At 44.5% G+C, this 19863-nt stretch overlaps 1 protein-coding gene across 1 annotated transcript; it reads left to right on the top strand.

Annotated features, from left to right (window-relative positions):
- The first annotated feature begins 14907 nt into the window (after nucleotides 1-14907).
- Nucleotides 14908-18627, top strand: LOC126407128 (uncharacterized). The gene is made up of 3 exons (XM_050071814.1): nucleotides 14908-15177; nucleotides 15655-15781; nucleotides 16499-18627. Exons 1-3 carry the CDS (start codon nucleotides 14908-14910, stop codon nucleotides 18625-18627), a joined length of 2526 nt encoding a protein of 841 aa, XP_049927771.1.
- The last annotated feature ends 1236 nt before the right edge of the window (nucleotides 18628-19863 follow it).

Below are 19863 nucleotides of genomic sequence, written 5' to 3'. Positions count from 1 at the left end.
TGTGAAGTATCCATGAAATCTCAGCTTCTTTATTCAAGGCCTGAGCAGTCTGCTTGCTAACCATGGCTGCCCAGACAAAGCTCTGATTTATGGTAATGCTTTATTTGACAGCCACCTTTCCTTGGCAATTTTTTTGCATACCAGAGACATCCTTAAAGTTGCTCTGTTTCGCTTTGCAGACAGACACTTGTATTTTTTTTTAGTAAGTTCACATCATGGCCAAACCATAGGCTAACCTGCATCTTCCATCCATCAAAATACAAGGAAAATAATTATCATATGTTTGTTGATATCAGGCTAACTGAATATAATATATGACAAATATGATGGCCTGGTGGTCCAAGAGAGAAACAAGCAGGCCGGCCTTGAGAGAGAGGTGTGTCTTTTAACCTTCATTATGTATTGATAATATCTGTGCAGCCATTGCTGATAAAAGGACAAAAGGAAATTGGCTTGATAGTTGCAAAGTTAAACCCTACATGGCATGACCAGAATGACCTTTAAAGTCAATCAATCATTTTTATTTATAAAGCCCAATATCACAAATCACAGTTTGCCTCAGAGGGCTTTACAGCACACGACATCCCTCTGTCCTTAGGACCCTCGCGGCGGATAAGGAAAAACTCCCCCCAAAAAAACCTTTAACGGGGCCTTAAACACCCCCCTTGACACAAGTAAGTACATGAGATGTGAGCAAGTGTGTGTGTGCGTGTGTGTGTGTACTGTATGTATATGTACTTGCTGGGTTTTTCACCACCACTGATGGTGTTATCTGCCGTTTGTAACCTTGCGTTGTTGTACTTGGGATTGGCCATGGTCTGAAGGCTATTTTTTTAAGGTCTCAATAAAAGGACTCGTTACACATTATTACTCACTCTTGTTTTCTGTCCTCTGATCTCAGAAATAGACAACTCAGGACTTTACTTCAAGAACAGTCAAGACCACAACTTTGCAAAATGTGTTGCTCCTTAGTGTTTGTATTTGTTTTCTCATAGAAAACTAGATAAAATTTCCACACTTAAAATTCACTTCTGCAATGCCTTTTGATTATTTTTATCGAGGCATATCTCCTACACACATACAGTATGGCAACAAAAGAGGTGAGGGAGGAAGAATTTGTTTTCAGTAGGTGTCTTTATGAAAATGTTGATCTTTCACATCGATTTACAAAGTGCCTATAGTTTGCATGTTCTACTTTTTATTGTAAGTGTGTTATTCATTGTGGGATTTGCACTGCTCTGGTCTTGGTCTTGACTCTATCTCACCCTGCCTTGGTCTTTATCTTGACTCAGTCTCAACTCCTCAAAGTCTTTGTATTGTCTTGTTCTAGATATACTCATTTTTTTCACATTTCTTGTGAGGAATTTTGAGTTTGAAATGTAAACTGAAGTGATGAGAATAAATAATGAATGGGAGTCTGGCTTGGCATTATCAGGAGGAGGGTCCATCAACCTGCACAGCACAGATTAACACAACAAGATGTTCAGTTAATGCCAGGGTAGTTCTGCATGTAGGACTGTAGAAATGAAAACCATCTGTATCCCAGTTACAAATAGAGGAGTTGTACAAAATGCATCTCATTAAGAAAATGGCAAAAACTGACAAAGAAAGGATGTAGTTGAGATGACAGTTCAGACAGGGAGATCTTGACACTGAATTACTGTAATTCAAGTAAGAGGTGGGTGAATGCCTATCAGATGAATTATGGTAATTTTTGGAACAATATAAAAATACTATTCTTTTTATTTGTAAGAAATAAAAAACACCAAATGAAATGTGAAGGATTTGTCTTCATTAGACTGCTGGGGTAGTGGTAGTTTTATCTGTAAACTGATTCCAGCAAATTATGTCTTGGACAGCTCTTCTATCGTCTGCAGTGTGTAACACTAGAGATGTAAGGCCAGAGAATGTTGTCCAGATTGGTGCAACCAGAACGGTAACATTTAATAAGGTAGTCATCAGAAAGTGACAGGGCATCTAATCAGGGCCTCAGAAATCCTCAGGTGATGTAAGGCTATGCAAATTAGGCCTAATTCAGCTTCAACATTGATTGGGTTGACGAGAAAAGGACACCTCATGGCCAAGAGCTCAGCAACAGGGGAAAACTCAGTGGGACCTATTATGCTTCTCCTTATTACCCGTCATATATTTGTTACAATGTTGTATGTTCATAATAAATGTGGCCAAAGTTATAAATAAGGAAGTAAACGCATGTAAAAGTAATCCTTGTGAGCAAGGAGCCCACACTCCTACATACAGCTACATGCTAACAAAGGGAAACATGTAACCTTGCTTGTCAGTGTTGTTAATTTCTGCCCAATTTCAGACCATATTCCTGCTGGAACACTTGTTTGAAAGTTTTTCTTAAGGCTAGAAAGTGCCACTATACTCTGTTACAGTCATTCAGGAGGGTACGTACAGAGTTTGGCAAGAAAGCATTTTTGTATGCAGTTCCTTATGTGTGGAATCTTCTGCAGAGGGACTTAAAGTTGCACTCATTGGTTACTCAGGCTTTTCAAAGCAGAATTTTTGTACACAATCTTCTATATGTCTATATGTGTTTTTATGGTTCCTTTCTAGTATATATTAACATACTTTTTGGCTTTTCTTTGTACTTATATTGTGTTTTTTTGTGTTTTTAGATTTTTTTTTCTTGTGACATAAAGGTTAAATAAAATAAATGTTATTATTTTCTTCTTATCTTGGTTTGTTCGGGACGTTTTGGGGTTTCGGCTTTTGGGCAGTGGTGTGTAACCCCCAGCCAATAGCAGCGCAGCAGAGGGGTCTATAAAAACAGAACAATCAGGTAACATCGCATCTCTGTGTCTCTTCTCTGCTCTTTGGATGTGTTCTGCAGGTCTCTGTGTCTGTTTGATAGAGAGCAAGGTTGAGCTCCAAACAAACACACACACACACACACACACACACACACACTGCTTTGGTCTTGTTGACACTGCTCTCTCTCTTCATCCACTCTTTACCCCGCTTGACTACCGCTGCTCTTTGAGTCTCTGTGAACAGAGGAGGAGGGGGCCGAGTTTGAATGGTTTGTTCTCGAAAAACAACCAACAAATCTGGTTAGTATGCTTTTAATGATACAGGCCCTAAAACTGAGTGTCTCAGACTGAGGGTGAATACAGGTGTTCCAGCGCAGTTTGAGGGGAATAAAATGTTTTTTGAACATTAAAGCATGTTCTGAGTTTTCACTAAACCCTCTTTGTGAAACAGCCCAGGACATCACACAGTCACCAGCTTAGACTACTGCCCTCTGGGCACAGGTTCAGAGCACAGAGCTGCACAAAGCTTTGGGAAAAGTCTGATCCACGCAGCCATAGCTGCCATAAACAATAAGCCTCGCTTAGCCTCGTGATGCTATGTGGGCACTTTGGTTGTTTTGTTTGTTGTATTGTTTGATGGATGTTTAAATTGTCTTTATTGTAATGTCCAATGTTATGAATTGTCTGAGGGTTTTGTCTGCAGTGTTAAGTGTTTGCGTTGTGGTGTCTTCATTGTAATGTTTTATGTATCTTTTTCTGTTTTTCTGACGGCCACAGACACAAGAAAAATTTCCGAAAGGACAATAAACAATATATCTATCTATATCTATCTGTGGAAAGGATTTTTCCCTTAGGGGGTGTTTCAAGTCCAAAGCAATCACTCCAGTCAGAAAAATAATTTCATGAATGTATGTTTGCTGCTTTAACTGCTTCTTGGATTGTGGGTTGCAACTCACTTGAGAAGTCTTTTATTTACACAAACACATTTCATGAAAGTGGACTGGTCTTAGCTGGTGCTTTTACTTTCCTCTTCTAAAAGTGTTGTATAGGTTGGACTGGAACTGCAGATGTCAGAGGGCTGGAACTGGAGCTCTGCAGCTGGATGATATTCAGGGAGCGTGGTTTTGAGTGCTGGCTTTTCCTGATATGCACTCTCTCTCAAACATTCTCGCCCACTGGCATTCTGACCAAAATGTTATTAATATTGATATTAGTTGTTATTTGCAACTTCACTTTGATCCACGAGAGGAAAAACAGCCGGTGATCAGACATCATTTTATTACCAACAATTCCCTCTCCAGGTTTAAAGGAAGACTTGGGCTTTTAACATTTGGTCTTCATAATCCTAATCATATTATCCGCGCTGAAAAATGCAATTAGGTGGTAATCACAACAGCACAGCAAGGATAGCAGCTCTAAGTCTGAGCACACATGCTTTTATTGATTTTATAATTGAATGTGTTAAGCAATGCTACACACAGTGAGTCGTGACTTTATGCCTTAGATCACACGATGAGCCATACAGAAGAGTTTAACATGTGAGGAGGAGGGGAGTCATGGGGAAATTGTTACAAGTCTCATTATTTCATGCTTCAGAAACTCCACAGAAATGCGTTAGCACTAAAGTGATACAGGGACTAAGGCAATGTCATTACTGGCAGACAGTGCACAAGGATGTAAGGTTTATTTGCATCGTCTGCTAAAGCAGTGCAGAAACATGCAGCAGATGTAAAGCAGCAGAGTTTTCATCATGTTTCTATCTATGAGTATTATTAAAGCACGCTGTGCTCATATCTGCTCCTTTACTGAACCTGCAAAATGAGGCAGGAATGCAGAGAAGAGATGATCTCTCATTATTATTCCCCAGACAAAGGTTACATTACATTGCATGTGAACTGCAAACCTGGTTTCTTTGGTGTACTCCAAATATGTGCAAATACAGTATATAGAATATGTTTCATGTTTATGCTTTACTTTTCTGTCATGCATGCTTTATTCAAACTTTAGTAATATCAGTAATGACTAAACTAATGCTATGCTAACATTTATGTATTAAAGTGATAGTTCAGGTTTTTGGACATGAAGTTGTGTGAAACGCTGACCATCTGTAGCTCTGATGTGACGGTGTCACTACTCTCAACGAGCCTCCTGCTCTGAGAAATGGCCCGTAGCTTACCGGAGAAAAAGTAGTTCTGAAGGTATAAGGGGGACACGTAACCAAAAGCTACAAAAAAGTATGCATGTGTTTTGTTAGACTATTTCAATAATTTTAAAACATCCCCGCATTACGTCAGACCTTGCTATCAATTGGGACTATTTTCTGGCCAGTATCACTCCGCCGTGCAGGCCCTCAAGACAGCACGGCAACAGAAATCAATTAGACAGTTCATCACCACGCCGTGAAGGTGCACAGGATAGCAACGGCTAACGAAAACTTCATCGGCTGTTTCCAACAGAGAACCAGTAGGCTATTATTAGTGAGGAAAAAGATGTACTAGCCCTATATATATATATATACCTACTACTACAGCGCGAACACCGGCTCAGGCTCACGACACACCCTCGTCAGCTACTGTAGGTAAACAGAGGAATACCAAAATGGTGCGAACAGCTGTGGGAATAAAAACATCGCCGGCTCCCAATTCCATCAGTTTCCTGTTACAGATGTAACCCGTAGGCAACTTTGGCTTGTGTCAACTGGGATGAACCTCGCTACCAAGCCGGCGAGGGTGAAGCAACTGCGCGTATGTCAAGCTCACTTCAGCTGCCCACAGATCCCTGCGGACTGAGAAAATGCAATTTCCGCACTGCTGTGCCCAGAGAGAGATATATTACCTAATACCAGTCTATATAACGATGTCTGTAACTGATTGTCTGTAAAACAAATGCTTGATTGAACTAATAGCCTGTTGTGTTGTGGAGAGTACATTATACGCGCCTCGTTTTACCGTCGGCATTTAGTTTATTATATTAGGCGAACTGCTAAATCCGTGACATGAGTCACATAGAAATGTGAATTCATATGTGATTATGACCAGTCTCTGCTTTGTTCTGGTGGTGGGTTAGCCAAAGTTGCCTACAGGTTACATCTGTAACAGGAAACCGATGGAATTGGGGGCCGGCGATGTTTTTATTCCCACAGCTGGGGAAATCACAAGTTCGCACCATTTTGGTATTCCTCTGTTGACCTACAGCAGCTGATGAGGGTGTGTCGTGAGCCTGAGCCGGTGTTCGCGCTGTAGTAGTAGGTATATATAAGGCTAGTAAATCTTTTTTCCTCACTAATAATAGCCTACTGGTTCTCTGTTGGAAACAGCCGATGAAGTTTTCGTTAGCCGTTGCTATCCTGTGCACCTGCACAGCGTGGTGATGAACTGTCTAATTGATTTCTGTTCGCGTGCTGTCTTGCGGGCCTGCACGGCGGAGTGTAATGGCCAGAAAATAGTCCCAACTGATAGCAAGGTCTGACGTAATGCGGGGATGTCTTAAAATTACTGAAATAGTCTAACAAAACACATGCATACTTTTTTGTAGCTTAAAACCTTTTGGTTACGTGTCCCCCGTACACCTTCAGAACTACTTTTTCTCCAGTAAGCTACGGGCCATTTCTCAGAGCAGGAGGCTCCTTGAGAGTAGTGACACCGTCACATCAGAGCTACAGATGGTCAGCGTTTCACACAACTTCATGTCCAAAAACCTGAACTATCAGTTTAAGGCTAGGTGAAAGAATGCACTTTTTCAGTGGTACCTTTTGTCACATTCGTAGTTGCACACATTTCCCACTGGGAGCTTCCTACAGCAAAACTGTTGAAACCTGGGCAGCTCCAGCTGTAAGGGTTTAAGTGCTTTGCTCAAGGGCAGAGCAGAGCAGCAGAGATTAGCAAGCCAGTGTGATACTCACAAACACACACACACACACACACACACAGTACTTGTCCTCAGAGAATCCCTGCCACCATCATAAGTGTCATTCCAGTTGTCTGAAAAACTGAAATGAACTTGGTGAGCTTGAGGGAGCAAGTGAACAACGGTGGTCACTCCAGAGGTCTATATCACCCACGATGCATTGCAGTTATGCATTTGATGCAATTTGATGCAAGAAAATACATCCATGCTTCGGCGGCAGTAAAACTCTGGTTACACCACCAAAGAAGAAGAAGATGATGAAATTGGAATATAAATAAACTAATAAATAAAATTAAATATGTTCACTATATAATATGCTTTTCAGTTTAAGTTTTTCTAATAGGTTATGTGTATAGGTAGAGATACGGGTAGATTATATAGATTCACTCATCTATCAGCAGATGGTTTCTCAAGAAAATCTCTGATAGCTTGATATTTAACTGAAAAAATGTCAATTAATTGCACTTAGTAAAGAAAAAACACATATGTTGTGGCTTCATACCACACACAAGACAGGACTTTGAAAGAGGATCAAGATTTAATAGAGCAGAGCAACGCATTTCGCTTACAGCTTCATCAAGCTCATACTGAGCACAGGAAGAAATTTAAATAGGAAACAGCACTCTAAAATGTACATATATAATTGAACAACAGAAAAGAATCAGTACAATATATACACTGTTTCAATGGCAAAATTACCATTATACAATATTATACCAACAGTGTGTACACCTGCCGCAGCGGTAGTTGCCCTTTAGTTGTAGCCAGTTGGTCTTAGGGCTGGAGGACATGAAACTGGACGAGACCAGGTGATCCTTGAGGTTCCTTCCTCTCCTGAAGCAGAATCTAGGTGGAGAAGAGGCAAGCGCTTTAAGGTTCGGGTCACATTTAAGTATTTTCCAGTGTTTCGTTATGATCCTTTTGATTTCCTGCGATTTGTTGTCAAATTCAGAGACAAAAATATGGCTCTATTATCCCGGGTTTTGTTGACTGTAGTGGGGTTAAGAAGAACATTACGGTTTTGTTCCTTGGCTTTGTTGTAAGCTTTTATTATTGTACTTTCTTTATATCCTCTCTCTATGAACGTCTGTGCATATCTTGTGCTTTCAATACAAAATCTTCTTCACTGAATCTGACTATGTGAGGCTATTCCATATATTTTATATGATATAATGGTAATTTTGCCATTGAAACAGTGTATATATTGTATTCATTCTTTTCTGTTGTTCAATTATATATGTACATTTTAGAGTGCTGTTTACTATTTAAATGACGGTCTTCCTGCACTCAGTATGAGCCTGATGAAGGTGTAAGCGAAACGCGTTGCTCTGCTCTATTAAATCTTGATCCTCTTTCAAAGTCCTGTCTTGTGTGCGGTATGTAGCCACAAAATATGTGTTTTTTTGCACTTTTGCCACAGTACCAGCACCTTGACTTACGCTGTGCACGGGCCTTTTCTACTTTAAATTGCACTTAGTATTTACTTTAATTGTTGTACTGCTGTGTAAGTACTTTATTTCAACATCTGAAGACACATGGAAAATTTGCTATTTTGCAGTATATCATAAACCTGTAGCAATAATAATTGGGCTGAAAGTTAACAAGGGAAAGTGTGTTCCAAATAAATCCTCCCGGCCCACTTTCCCTCCGTGCGACGTAAGCTGTTACATTATACCAAGGGCTGAGGGTAAGTGGACCTACTAATGAAATTCAGCTGCTACATCAGTGTTCTGAATGTCATATACAGAACCTTTAAAGGACTGCTGTGTTGCCAAATGGATCTTTAACTCTGGCTGTATATCTCAGTTATTTCAGAGGAGAGGAAAAATCTTTTCAGAGGGAAGATTGACAAGAAGTAGAAAAGATTAGATTCTAAAGAGCAAGAACAGAAAAATGCAGATGCTTACTGTGCAACTCACACAGGTTTATATTCTCTCAATTTCTGCCCTCCTTCTATATATCTGTCAACACCATTTCTTAGCCTCTTATGGGTTCTTTCACTATTTCACTGTTTGATGGGTCTTTAATGTGTCCTCCTGTATCACCTCTGCCTTTATAATTTTCAGCTCTCTTCCCATTTCCTCTTCTTCAGCTGTCTGTATCAACAATATGGTCTTCTGCAGGATCCCATATTTCCACCCTACACTGTAACAAAAATGAATTCATTTTGCATCTAATTTACATTCCCCATAACAGCCCATCACACTCAATTTTCTGTGAAGGCTCTGCAGGTCTTGGTTCAGTGCTGGGTTTGCAGGTATGGGTTCACTTCAAGGATCCATTACCCTCTGAGATTATAAATTTATCCTGTACACTGCTTCATTATTGTAGCATAGCTGTGGGTCCTCTAGGTTCATGGCAGTAAAGTGGTGCAATCAGTGGACAATATGTGGTTGCTTTGTAAATGTCTACTTTGAAATGCCATTGGTTATGTGCTGGTAGCTTTCATTTCAGTACTGTTGTTGGAGTATGGAAACATGTTAACACTGCACTCTACTAAGCAATGCAGGCAATAAAAACACCAAAGATATTTGTTTAATGCTTATTCACAGCCACTGCCCAGGGGTTTGAAGACACCAATTTGAACAGCTGGGACCGAGGGATGTGCTCTTAATTAACTTCATCTCTTTCCTGTTTGTTCCCCTTAGAGCCCCTCCGTTCTCTGTCACAGCTCCCCTCCAGAGTGGCTATGCAGGCAAAGCTTTGCTGGTTCCAGCTTCTCAGAAATAAATATTTTCTAATTTCCTTAGTCCTCTAACAAGAAAGGAAAGTGAACACCTTCAGATTTTAGCCAGTTGGTTGGACTGAACAAGAAATTTTGAGACACCACTATGGGTCCTGACACCTTATGATGGGCATGTTTTGTCATTTTCCAACATTCTGTAAATCAAATGATTAATCAAGACTGGAAAAAAAAAATGTAAGTTGCTAAATGCTGTGATGTCACTCCCATTTTGAAGTCTCAAGTTCAGAATTTCAGCTTTTGCCATATGAAGCTCTAAGTTCAGTCGGGACAACAATACTTTCCATGCTCAGACTGTAAGATTTTACCTTTACCCTGCCATTCACTCCTTGCACGTATGCTCACTCAATATCTCTAGGTGTCATTGCCTGGGTAGGTCAATTGAGTCATCAGCTGATTAATAATCAACCAATAGCACTGTGACACATATTTTCTCTGTCACCCTATCATGTTACTGCTCCTCATTTTAAATATGGTTATTTCTCTGCCAGTTCTTCCTTGCTGCCGTTGTGAACCCCTTCCACCTCCTCATCACCACCTAGTCTTTATGGATTCATCCGCCTCATCTGCCTCAGCAGTCAGCAGCCTCAGAGTCATCTTCCACCACCTGGCCTCCATAGAGGGATTTATCCTGCTGCCGCTTGGATGTCTTTTGATTAAGACTTCTGTTAAATCTTAATCAGCACAAATCATTTGTTAACCTGTACACTTATATTCTGTATTAAATTGTATCTTTACTTCATTCTTCTGCCTCTCCTGATTGAACTTGGGTTTTTGGAGCCAAAAGTGACCATACTTGACAGCAAGGGGTGGATCTGACTGAGAACCTGAGAACACTTTTTGCAGACAGCGGCCACACCCTTAATAATGCATAACTTTAAACCTTAATAAAATGTAAATGAGTGAGTTTTATAAATATTCCCCTCCAACACAGTAAACCTGAATGTTGAAAATAGCTATAGAGACCAAAACTGTTTTTGTACCAGGTTGTAAACATATTTTTTCCTGCTTTTTGCTGCGATAGCTCAAATTTCAGGGGTTCACCAAAGATACAAGAATACATTGTCTGAGAACCCTACATTTCTGAAAAAATTGCAAGCCAGTCTGTCTAGTAGATGACAATCTATTTCACTGAATAAGTACAAACCTTGACCTGCAGGGCGCCCACTAGCTTACCTAGTAGAGCGAGCACCCCATGTACAAAGGCTGAGTCCTTGCCACCGTGGGTGTCGGTTCAATTCCAACCCACAGCCCTTTACTGTATGTCATCCTCCTCTCTTTCCATCTTTCACACTATATCTGTCCTATCAAATGAAGAAAGAAGAAGACAAAAGGGCCCAAAAATATATTAAAAAAGAACTCTGACATATGTGTTGCTCTAATCAGAATATCACCATTAGAATTTATCCTCTTGGGGCCTTTAATCTAAAGCAAATTTCACTGCAACACTCCAGTTACGTTAGTGCCTTAGATTAAAAAAAATATTCTCATAGGAAATTAAATACATGAATTTAAAGAAAAAAAATGTTGCTTGATGAGCTTGATTGAACAAGTTGATCACTGGAAAACTTCAATCTGTATTCCCACCACATTGCTCCCTGTAAGTCTTCAGGCAGATGGGGAAGTTTATTCTTGAAGTAGACAGAACTACAACTAAGTGAAACATTTACAGGGCTTTAGCAATGTGGATACTGTCTGGCTTCTCAATGGCCTTGCTTGCCTTGAAAGTTCAGCTCTGAAGGTGAACAATATTTTCAGACAAAGCAGCGCAATAATCAACACAACACTGGGCACGTCTGTAAAATGTACTCAAAAATAATACAGAAGTTGTGTCACTGCAAATTGCCTTTATATGCCACTAGAAGAAGAATGTTTACTCTCTTTGTTTAAGATTATTATGTCATGCTATTGCATTATTACGTTGTATAATGCAGCAAGAAAAAAATCAATATTACATTAAATTACCACAGACAGCTGAGAAATTGAAGGAAAAACCTGAATAAATGAGCGATGAAACATAAATGTAAATACTTCCATACAGGACGAGGAGCCATCCAGCAGTCTGATGAGCATGAAAATGATGCTGTGGTCTTCACAGCCACCAGATCCCAACCCAATGAAAAATGTGCTAAACAGCTCTCTCCACTACCTGCAGCATACAAACACTAAATGCTGGAATACCTTTTAGAAGAATGATCTTTATACCTCCAGCTGAGCAGCTCATGGCCCAACATCTTATTAAAACATTTGTCTTACTATGTTGTTTTTGTCTTTAATTTGCCAACCAAACATTTTCCTGACATGTAGTCTCCTGTGGACCTTTTCATTTTCCACTGTCAGTGTCAACATTGAAATTATAATCAATCAATAATCCACTCTATGTTGTAAACAAGAAGTCTTAGCAGAATAAGAAACACAATATATTCTCACAATGAACAGCTGTATCTTATACTCTTACCCAGTAGTTTGAGCTCAGCTCTGTTTGACAAACATCTCAGTGCTTTGTGTAAGAGACAATCAATATATGTAGAATAACCAGAACAAACATTACTCAAATTATAATGGTGAAATTGAGAACAATAACTACAATATGTTACACTATTTTCTTTATTTACTACACAGAACACTAGGATGTTTGCTTGTTGATGCTAACTTGTTTCTTGTTCTTACCTGGTTGAAACCATTTCCCTCAGTGGAAACAAAGCTTGTATTTATTCTTATTTCACAGATAAGAAACTATAAATTGTGAAGACAGTAAAGTCTCTACTAAAATAGCATTTTAAGTCTTGTGTGTGATTTATCCTTCAGGGATTTATACATTATATGGGTATTATACAGGTTTCATATGAACAGAGGAAATCTTCACTCGTCCCTAGGCTAATTTATACAATGTAAAATGCCATAGGCTTGTGCTAATGAGGTTAGGATGTTGTATTTGTGGGGAAAATGTGTCCAGATAAAGACAAGTGTTTGTCTGTGAATGCTGCGAGATATAGTGAAGCTGATTTGTGTACTTGTGTTTGAAATTGCCTCTATTAAGCCATATTTAATGTGTTTTGAATCATCTAAACTTTACAGCACTTCACGGAAACCTCCGCCTCTGACAAGTGTTTTGGAGGTGTAACTGCAGAGTGACATAGACACACCACCACAGAAGTAAAAATGCTACAACACAGCAAAGGCGGCGTGCATAGGCGGCGTGCATTGGCTACGTGCGTAGGGTCTACGCACAACTATAAATCCCCCGCAGAAAAGTCCGTGACTGATGATGTTACACAAGTTCATTAGCAGAGCCACAGACCCAATTCCTTTGTCCTTTTTCCAAAATAAAAGCCTTCATGTGTTCAGAACACAGTCGAGTCACACAAAGTTTCAGCTTAGCTTCCGTTTTAACATGCTGCGGTGGTAACAACGTTTACACAATGACTGACATTACCACGAGTCAATGACCACTGGGGGTGCACATGGGGTGGCCAATCAGATAGCTGGGGGGGGCGGGTGCCCCCCCGTGCCACCATGGAAGCCCCGCCCCTGACCCCAACAATCAAGCTGTGAGAGAATATCGACTCCATGAGAGTGGAAACTATATGTATTTTTGTCAGTTAGTGACAAGCTAACTAGTGGTGTGCCTAGTTTATATTGCACCATAAATTGTAAATTAAATTCTTTTTGTGTCAGAGTCAAAACTGTCACGGTTGATAATGCAGAGAAAAAGGATCTAGACCTAACTGCAGTCAGTTTAGAAGGCAGCAGGATGAATTCAGTCAGTACATTTACATGACATTTGAGAAAATGGTTCTTTTTCTAACTTCGTTCGGTGTTTCACTATGGGAATCGCTCTCGGCGTGACCATTACGGAAGCTCCAATGACACAACATCTGTCTTGACAGACAGGTCGACTTGTGGGAGGCCCCGCCCCCTCTATATATATCACAGTCGACCCCCCCCACCCGACCAGGTCATTCTCACTTTCTTCCCATGCGGAAACATTACTAAGCTCCCTCAGCGCATCCAGGAGAGTCGGATACCTGCTTAACAGCTAATAGACGTCCCGTTATAGGAGCACGTCGCCTAGCGCGGTACCGGCAGCGACTTGGATTGTGTTGGTAAGCTTTGTAAGAAGTGATTTAGGGACTGGGAATAGTGTCCGCGTTGTGGCGAGCTATTCCTGTGGGCTACGGCGTATTAATTTACAAAGTAGCCTCATTAGCTTTGGGCTAACGCCTCAAAACGCTAGCCCGGTCGGGTCAGCTAACATTAGCTTGTTGGCTAACCGGACTTTCGGAGCACATAGCTATTGCGTAGCGGCGGGCTATTACATGGTTATAGTTAGGCTTACACCAGCTTTAACCGGCATTTTTCACCAGGCTAACGTGTCGAGACGAGCCGTGTTTCCTAGGCTAACACCTAGTTCGTTGTGTTCTCTCTCCAGTGGACCATGTCTGCGCCCGCGGCCCCCACCAAAGGGTCCGAGCTGAAGGAGGCAGGTGGTGCCTCTCGCCCGTGTCCCGCGTCGTGCGGAGCGTCCATCTCAGGCAGGGATCCGCACCTATTATGCATCGTGTGCATGGGCGCTAAACACGCCCAGGCCTCGCTGTTGGACCGCCTCGTCTGTACTCACTGCTCCGCGATGCCGGAGAAAATCTTGGAGAGGAGATTGAGAGTGGCGATGACTAGCGCTAGCGGCCAAGACCCTAGCCTAGCTGCTCCAGCCACCGGAGCAAAAGCTGACCATCAGCCGCAAGCCTCAAAGGGCTGGGCGGACTTGATGGAAGAGGCTGATGCTCGGGATGTTCAGGTTATGCCCCCACTGTTCGAGGACGAGGGTCTCATCGGACCGGAAGGCGAGAGCGACCCCATGGCCAGCGGCCCAGGACACGGAGGGAAAAGAGAGGGACCTGTACGACGGTAAGCGTCTCCCTCCGGCCCATCCTCCGGCCAAACAGATGCTTGCAGCGGTCCCGGCCTGCATGAAAGAAATGAGCCATTTTTGGTCTAGCCCGTACAAGAGCAAGCTAGCTACACAGGGCTATTCCAAGCTGGAAGTGCACGGCATGGGTGACCTGGGGCTGGCCGAACCCCCAGTGGTGGAGCCTTCGGTGGCTTACCACCTTCACCCGAACCGCCGGGCCATCTCAGCATCCTCCCACATCTCCTTGCCCGGTAAAGGTGAGCGCACAGCCGCGGGTATTTATCAGAGGATGTATAAATACGCGGCTCAGTCTGTTTGCTCTCTGAACGCTGTCACACTGCTGTCGGCTTATCATGCTGAGATTTTGGAGGAAATGGGTCAGCAGCTGGACTCAGGAGTCCCAAATCCAGCACTTTGGGACGAAATATGTGTGGTTAATGATCTCCTCCTGCGCTCCTCTCAGGGAGCGGTGCAGGGCAGCGGCCGCATCATGGGCCTAAGCCATGTCAGGAGAGAGAGCTCTCTGGCTGAACCTGTCTGGGCTGGGGGATGCACAAAAAGCGGAGGTGATGGACGCTCCCTACGACCCCACCAAGGGTCTCTTCGGCCCGGCTCTGCAGAAGATGAGGGAGCCGAGCACCCTCAGAAAGCAGGAGGGTGAGGCTTTCGACCTGTGTTTGCCTCGTAAGCAGGCGCCGCGACCCACGGCGCGCTCGCGAGAGGGAGGCAGCCCGAGGCAGCCTGAGGCCAAGACGGCGCACAGACCCGCGTCTGGCTGCAGCGAGCAGCAGCCGAGAGCGGGGAACAAGAAGCCGTGGGGAAAACAGTCTTTCGCTGCGGTAGTGGCGAAACGCCATCCTCCACACCCCGCGGAGGGGAAGAAGAGGCACTCTACCTGACACACCCAGCCCCTCTCTCACCCTCTCCTCCTCCGGAAAAAAGGAGAAGAGGAGAGGAGGTGAATTCTTGCCCCGCACAGTTCAGTGCTGTGGCTCTTGGTTCTCGAGCCAGCAGCCAAGGTTTTCCTTCCCTCTCTTCATGAGTAGAGGAAGCGGGGCTGTTATGTCAGTGCCACCAAGCACTTTACACACAGTGTCACCAAGCACTTTCACCCCAAGTGTCGCCAAGCACTCACACTCTGTGTTCTCAAGCACTGGGTCATGTCCCCAGGTTGACAGAAATAAAAGCAGCAACTTCGCAGCCAGACAGGAAGCCGAGGGCGAGTTGCACCCCACAAAAAATGAAAATAATAAGCAAAATGAGGGAGAGGGGCCATACCTCTCCCCTCCCTCAGGAGGGTGCTATTGCCCCTCTAGAGGGTCCTAAGGAGCCTCTCTGTGCCGTCTCTCCCCTCTCACGGAGGGAGAGACGGCACAGAGAGGCTCCATAGGACCTCTTGCTACACAGGAGGGAAACTGGCGCGCATGCGCAGTTCACCCTTGGGTACTGTCAACTGTCACTCGGGGATACAGACTACAGTTTGCTATGAAACCACCGACATTCAACGGTTTTTTAGAGTCAGTGGCGGAGGGGGAAGCTGCAGGTGTTACAGAAGGAGATCACATCTCTTTTAACCAAGAGAGCAATCAGAGTGGTCCCGAGAGAGGAGAGTCAGCAGGGTTTCTACTCGCAGTACTTCCTCATTCCAAAAAAGGGGAGCACTGCGCTCCGCCCTATTTTGGATCTTCGTGTATTAAACAGTCACTTGAGAAAATACATGTTCAGAATGTTAACACACAAGGCGCTGTGTCAGTCTATCCGCCCAACCGGTTTGTGACGATAGATTTGGCGGACGCATATTTTCACATAGACATCCTCCCTGCACACAGGAAATTTCTCAGGTTTGCGCATCAGGGCATAACCTACGAGTATCTAGTTCTTCCGTTTGGGCTGTCACTAGCCCCTCGGGTGTTCAGCAAGTGCGTGGAAGCAGCGTTGTCTCCGTTAAGGGACAGCGGCATCAGGATTATTTCGTACATAGACGATTACCTGATATGCTCTCGTTCACAAGAACAAGCACACAGAGATGCAGAGACGTTGACGTCACATCTCATGAGCCTGGGCTTCAGAATAAACTGGTCCAAAAGCCGAGTGCAACCCGCACAATGCACGGTTTATCTGGGTCTCAGCATAAACTCCCTCTCGTATTGTGTCTCACAGGAGAGGATACAGGCATTCACTCAGTGTTTGGCCTGTTTCCAGCTTGGCGCGGCTGTGCCATTCAGAGTCTGCCTGCGGCTACTGGGTTTGATGGTGTCAGTCATATCGGTAGTGAGGCTGGGCCTCCTCATGATGAGGGATGTGCAGAGATGGGTGGCATCATTAAAACTGTGCCCCCGGCGTCACCTCCGCCGTTTGGTGACGGTTTCACCAGAGGGCATGGCGGCTCTCCATCAGTGGCGGAACTTGGCGATTTTTTCTCAGGGAGCGCGCCTGGGGACAGTAGCGTTGAGGGTTGTCATGGCGACGGACGCGTCGCTGACAGGATGGGGAGCGACCTTCGAGGGCAGAGCTGTGAACGGCATCTGGCCATCGGAGCTGACCCATGCTCACATAAACTATTTGGAGTTAATGGCAGTATTTCTAGCACTGAAACATTTTTTGCCGCTCCTCAGGGACAAACATGCTCTATTAAAGTCCGACAACTCCACGGTGGTGGCGTATGTGAACCGTCAGGGGGGCACACGATCGTTGCAGCTACACGAATTGGCTCACAAGATTATTCTATGGAGCAGCTCTCGGCTCAGGTCGCTGCGGGCGACGCACGTGGCGGGAGTACTGAACAGAGGAGCGGATCTCATGTCAAGAGGAAATCCTCTGTTTGGGGAGTGGAAACTTCATCCCCAAGTTGTGGCTCAGGTGTTTCAGAGATACGGCCAGGCTGCCGTAGATCTGTTCGCATTGCAGGAAAACGCACAGTGTCCTCTGTATTTCTCCCTGGCAGACGCAAATGCACCATTGGGTGTGGATGCATTGGCTCACCCGTGGCCAGAAGCCCTATTGTACGCGTTCCCTCCCCTCAGCCTGATTTCCCCCACTCTAGCCAGAGTGAGGGAGCAGGGTTTGTCACTGATCCTGATAGCACCACGGTGGCCATCCAGACACTGGGTGGCGGAGATAGTGCAGCTGCTGTCGGGCCAGCCATGGCCCCTCCCGCCACGCAGGGACCTCTTGTCCCAGGCCGGGGGGGAGATTTACCATCCCCACCCCGAACTGGTGGCACCCTGGGCCTGGCCCGTGAAAGGCTCAATCTGGATGCAGTCGGACTGCCCCCCAGTGTGATCGACACTATTCAGTGTGCGAGGGCCTCTTCCACCCGCTCGCTATACAGTGGTAAATGGCGGGTATTTGAGAAGTGGTGTGAGGAGAGGCAGATTGTCTCCTTTCAGTGCTCAGTGAGGGATATCCTCTGTTTTCTTCAGGACCTGTTGGACAGAGGTAAAGCCTTTTCCACAATTAAGGTTTACTTGGCGGCTATCTCAGCGTGCCATTTGGGCCCGGGTGATAAAACACCGGGCCAACACCCGTTGGTGGGCAGCTTTATGAAAGGGGTGCGCCGCAAACACCCTGTTTCTAGGCCCCTGGTGCCGTTATGGGATTTGTCAGTGGTGCTAGATGCCCTTTCTCGACATCCATTTGAACCTTTGGAAGGTGTGGGATTGAAGTTCCTCTCACTCAAAACTGCGGTGCTCTTAGCTTTGACTACAGCAAAGCGAGTGAGTGATCTACAGGCACTGTCGACACGCTCAGTCTGTATGCAGTTTGCCCCAGGGGGATCTAAGGTGTGTTTAAGGCCTAACCCGGCCTTTGTACCTAAAGTAGTGGAGTCTGCGTACAGGTGCCCCACGGTGGAACTAGGGGCTTTTCACCCTCCCCCGTTTGAGACAGCGGAAGATCGCAGACTGAATACTTTATGCCCGGTGCGGGCATTACGTCTGTATGTGGATAGGACAGCAGGGTTCCGGAGGAGTGACCAGCTGTTCGTGTCCTGGGCTACGCCCCACAAGGGGAAACCACTGTCCTGCCAGAGGTTATCCCACTGGATTGTGGATGCCATAGAGCTGGCTTACAGATGCAGGGGCCTGCAGCCTCCTGCAGGGTTAAAAGCTCACTCCACCAGAGGCATGGCTACGTCATGGGCTCTGTTTAAAGGGGTCAGAGTTGAGGACATTTGTGCTGCGGCAAGTTGGGCCACACCACACACATTTGTGAGATTTTACAGGCTGGACATTTCTGACACGTCCCTAGCCCATGCGGTGCTGGGGACGGGGGCTTCGGAGGCCGTTTAATACATCAGACTGGGTTGTGGAGCCGGATGGCTTCGGGAGAACATGCAATCCGGGAGTGGGCCATATCTCCCATAGTGAAACACCGAACGAAGTCAGAAAAAGAACGTTGGGTTACTTAACGTAATCCCTGGTTCTTTGATAACAGAGTGAGGTGTTTCACCAACATTTCCCTCCTTGCATCGCTGGAGGAAGAAACCGGTATAGAATGACCTGGTCGGGGGGGGGGGTCGACTGTATATATAGAGGGGGCGGGGCCTCCCACGAGTCGACCTGTCTGTCAAGACAGACATTGTGTCATTGGAGCTTCCGTAATGGTCACGCCGAGAGCGATTCCCATAGTGAAACACCTCACTCTGTTATCAAAGAACCAGGGATTACGTTAAGTAACCCAACGATTTATTGTGTTAGTCCAACTAAAACCAGACTTGTGAATACATGTAACCATGTTAGTGCAACTGAAATTTTACCAAATTGAATTTCTCAAAGTCAGACTAACACACCCAGTGTGATTTGAGTTGATTACTCCTGCATGTAAACAGTCAATCGGACCCAAACTGGCCAAGGCGCCCTGTGCATGCTCCATAGTTTCCACCCCGGGCTTTGACCTGGAAGTCGAATAGTATTAAATTCGTAACAGAAGAAGAGAAGAAAAAGAAAAAGTAAAGTGTACAGCACGTACAAAATGTACAGACCTGTAAAGCTGTCCATAGTACCAGCTTGCCGCTTGCTAACAATAGCTAATGTATTTTTCGATTGTTTGGTCAATAGCCTACAAACAAGCTGAAAGGGGGCATATCACCACCTATTGTGGCGGAGTCAGATATACCTTGGTCAATAAGTCTATTCTGCCCCTCTGCTTGTATACTGGGACAAGGACAGTAGACCAATTAAATGGCCTAGTCGAGCTATAACCATAACTCAACTTAACTGTGCATGTAAATGTACTGAGTGATTTATTACAGTAAAGCTTACAGAGTCCATGTAACACCAATCATGAAACTGCATTGCAATGAAAACAAACTGACAGAGTAACTAAGGAAGTGGACTGGTTTATGTAACTGAGTGTCAGATGAGACAATGTAGGTGAGGAGGTGAGCAGGGAGGTTCCAGGTAATGCAGAGCAGATGAGAGAAGTGGAAGCTGGTGTGTTGATGGTTGAGGCAGTCAGGTGATGGGGAAAAGACAAAAGTCTGTGAACATCTCGAGGAAAAGAGGAAACTGACAATGTATAGTCCA

This window comes from Epinephelus moara, chromosome 19 (assembly GCF_006386435.1).
Source record: "Epinephelus moara isolate mb chromosome 19, YSFRI_EMoa_1.0, whole genome shotgun sequence".
Classification (NCBI taxonomy): Eukaryota; Metazoa; Chordata; class Actinopteri; order Perciformes; family Serranidae; genus Epinephelus; species Epinephelus moara.
The sequence above is the reverse complement of the archived record's forward strand: the minus strand, read 5'-3'. Positions and strand labels throughout refer to the sequence as shown.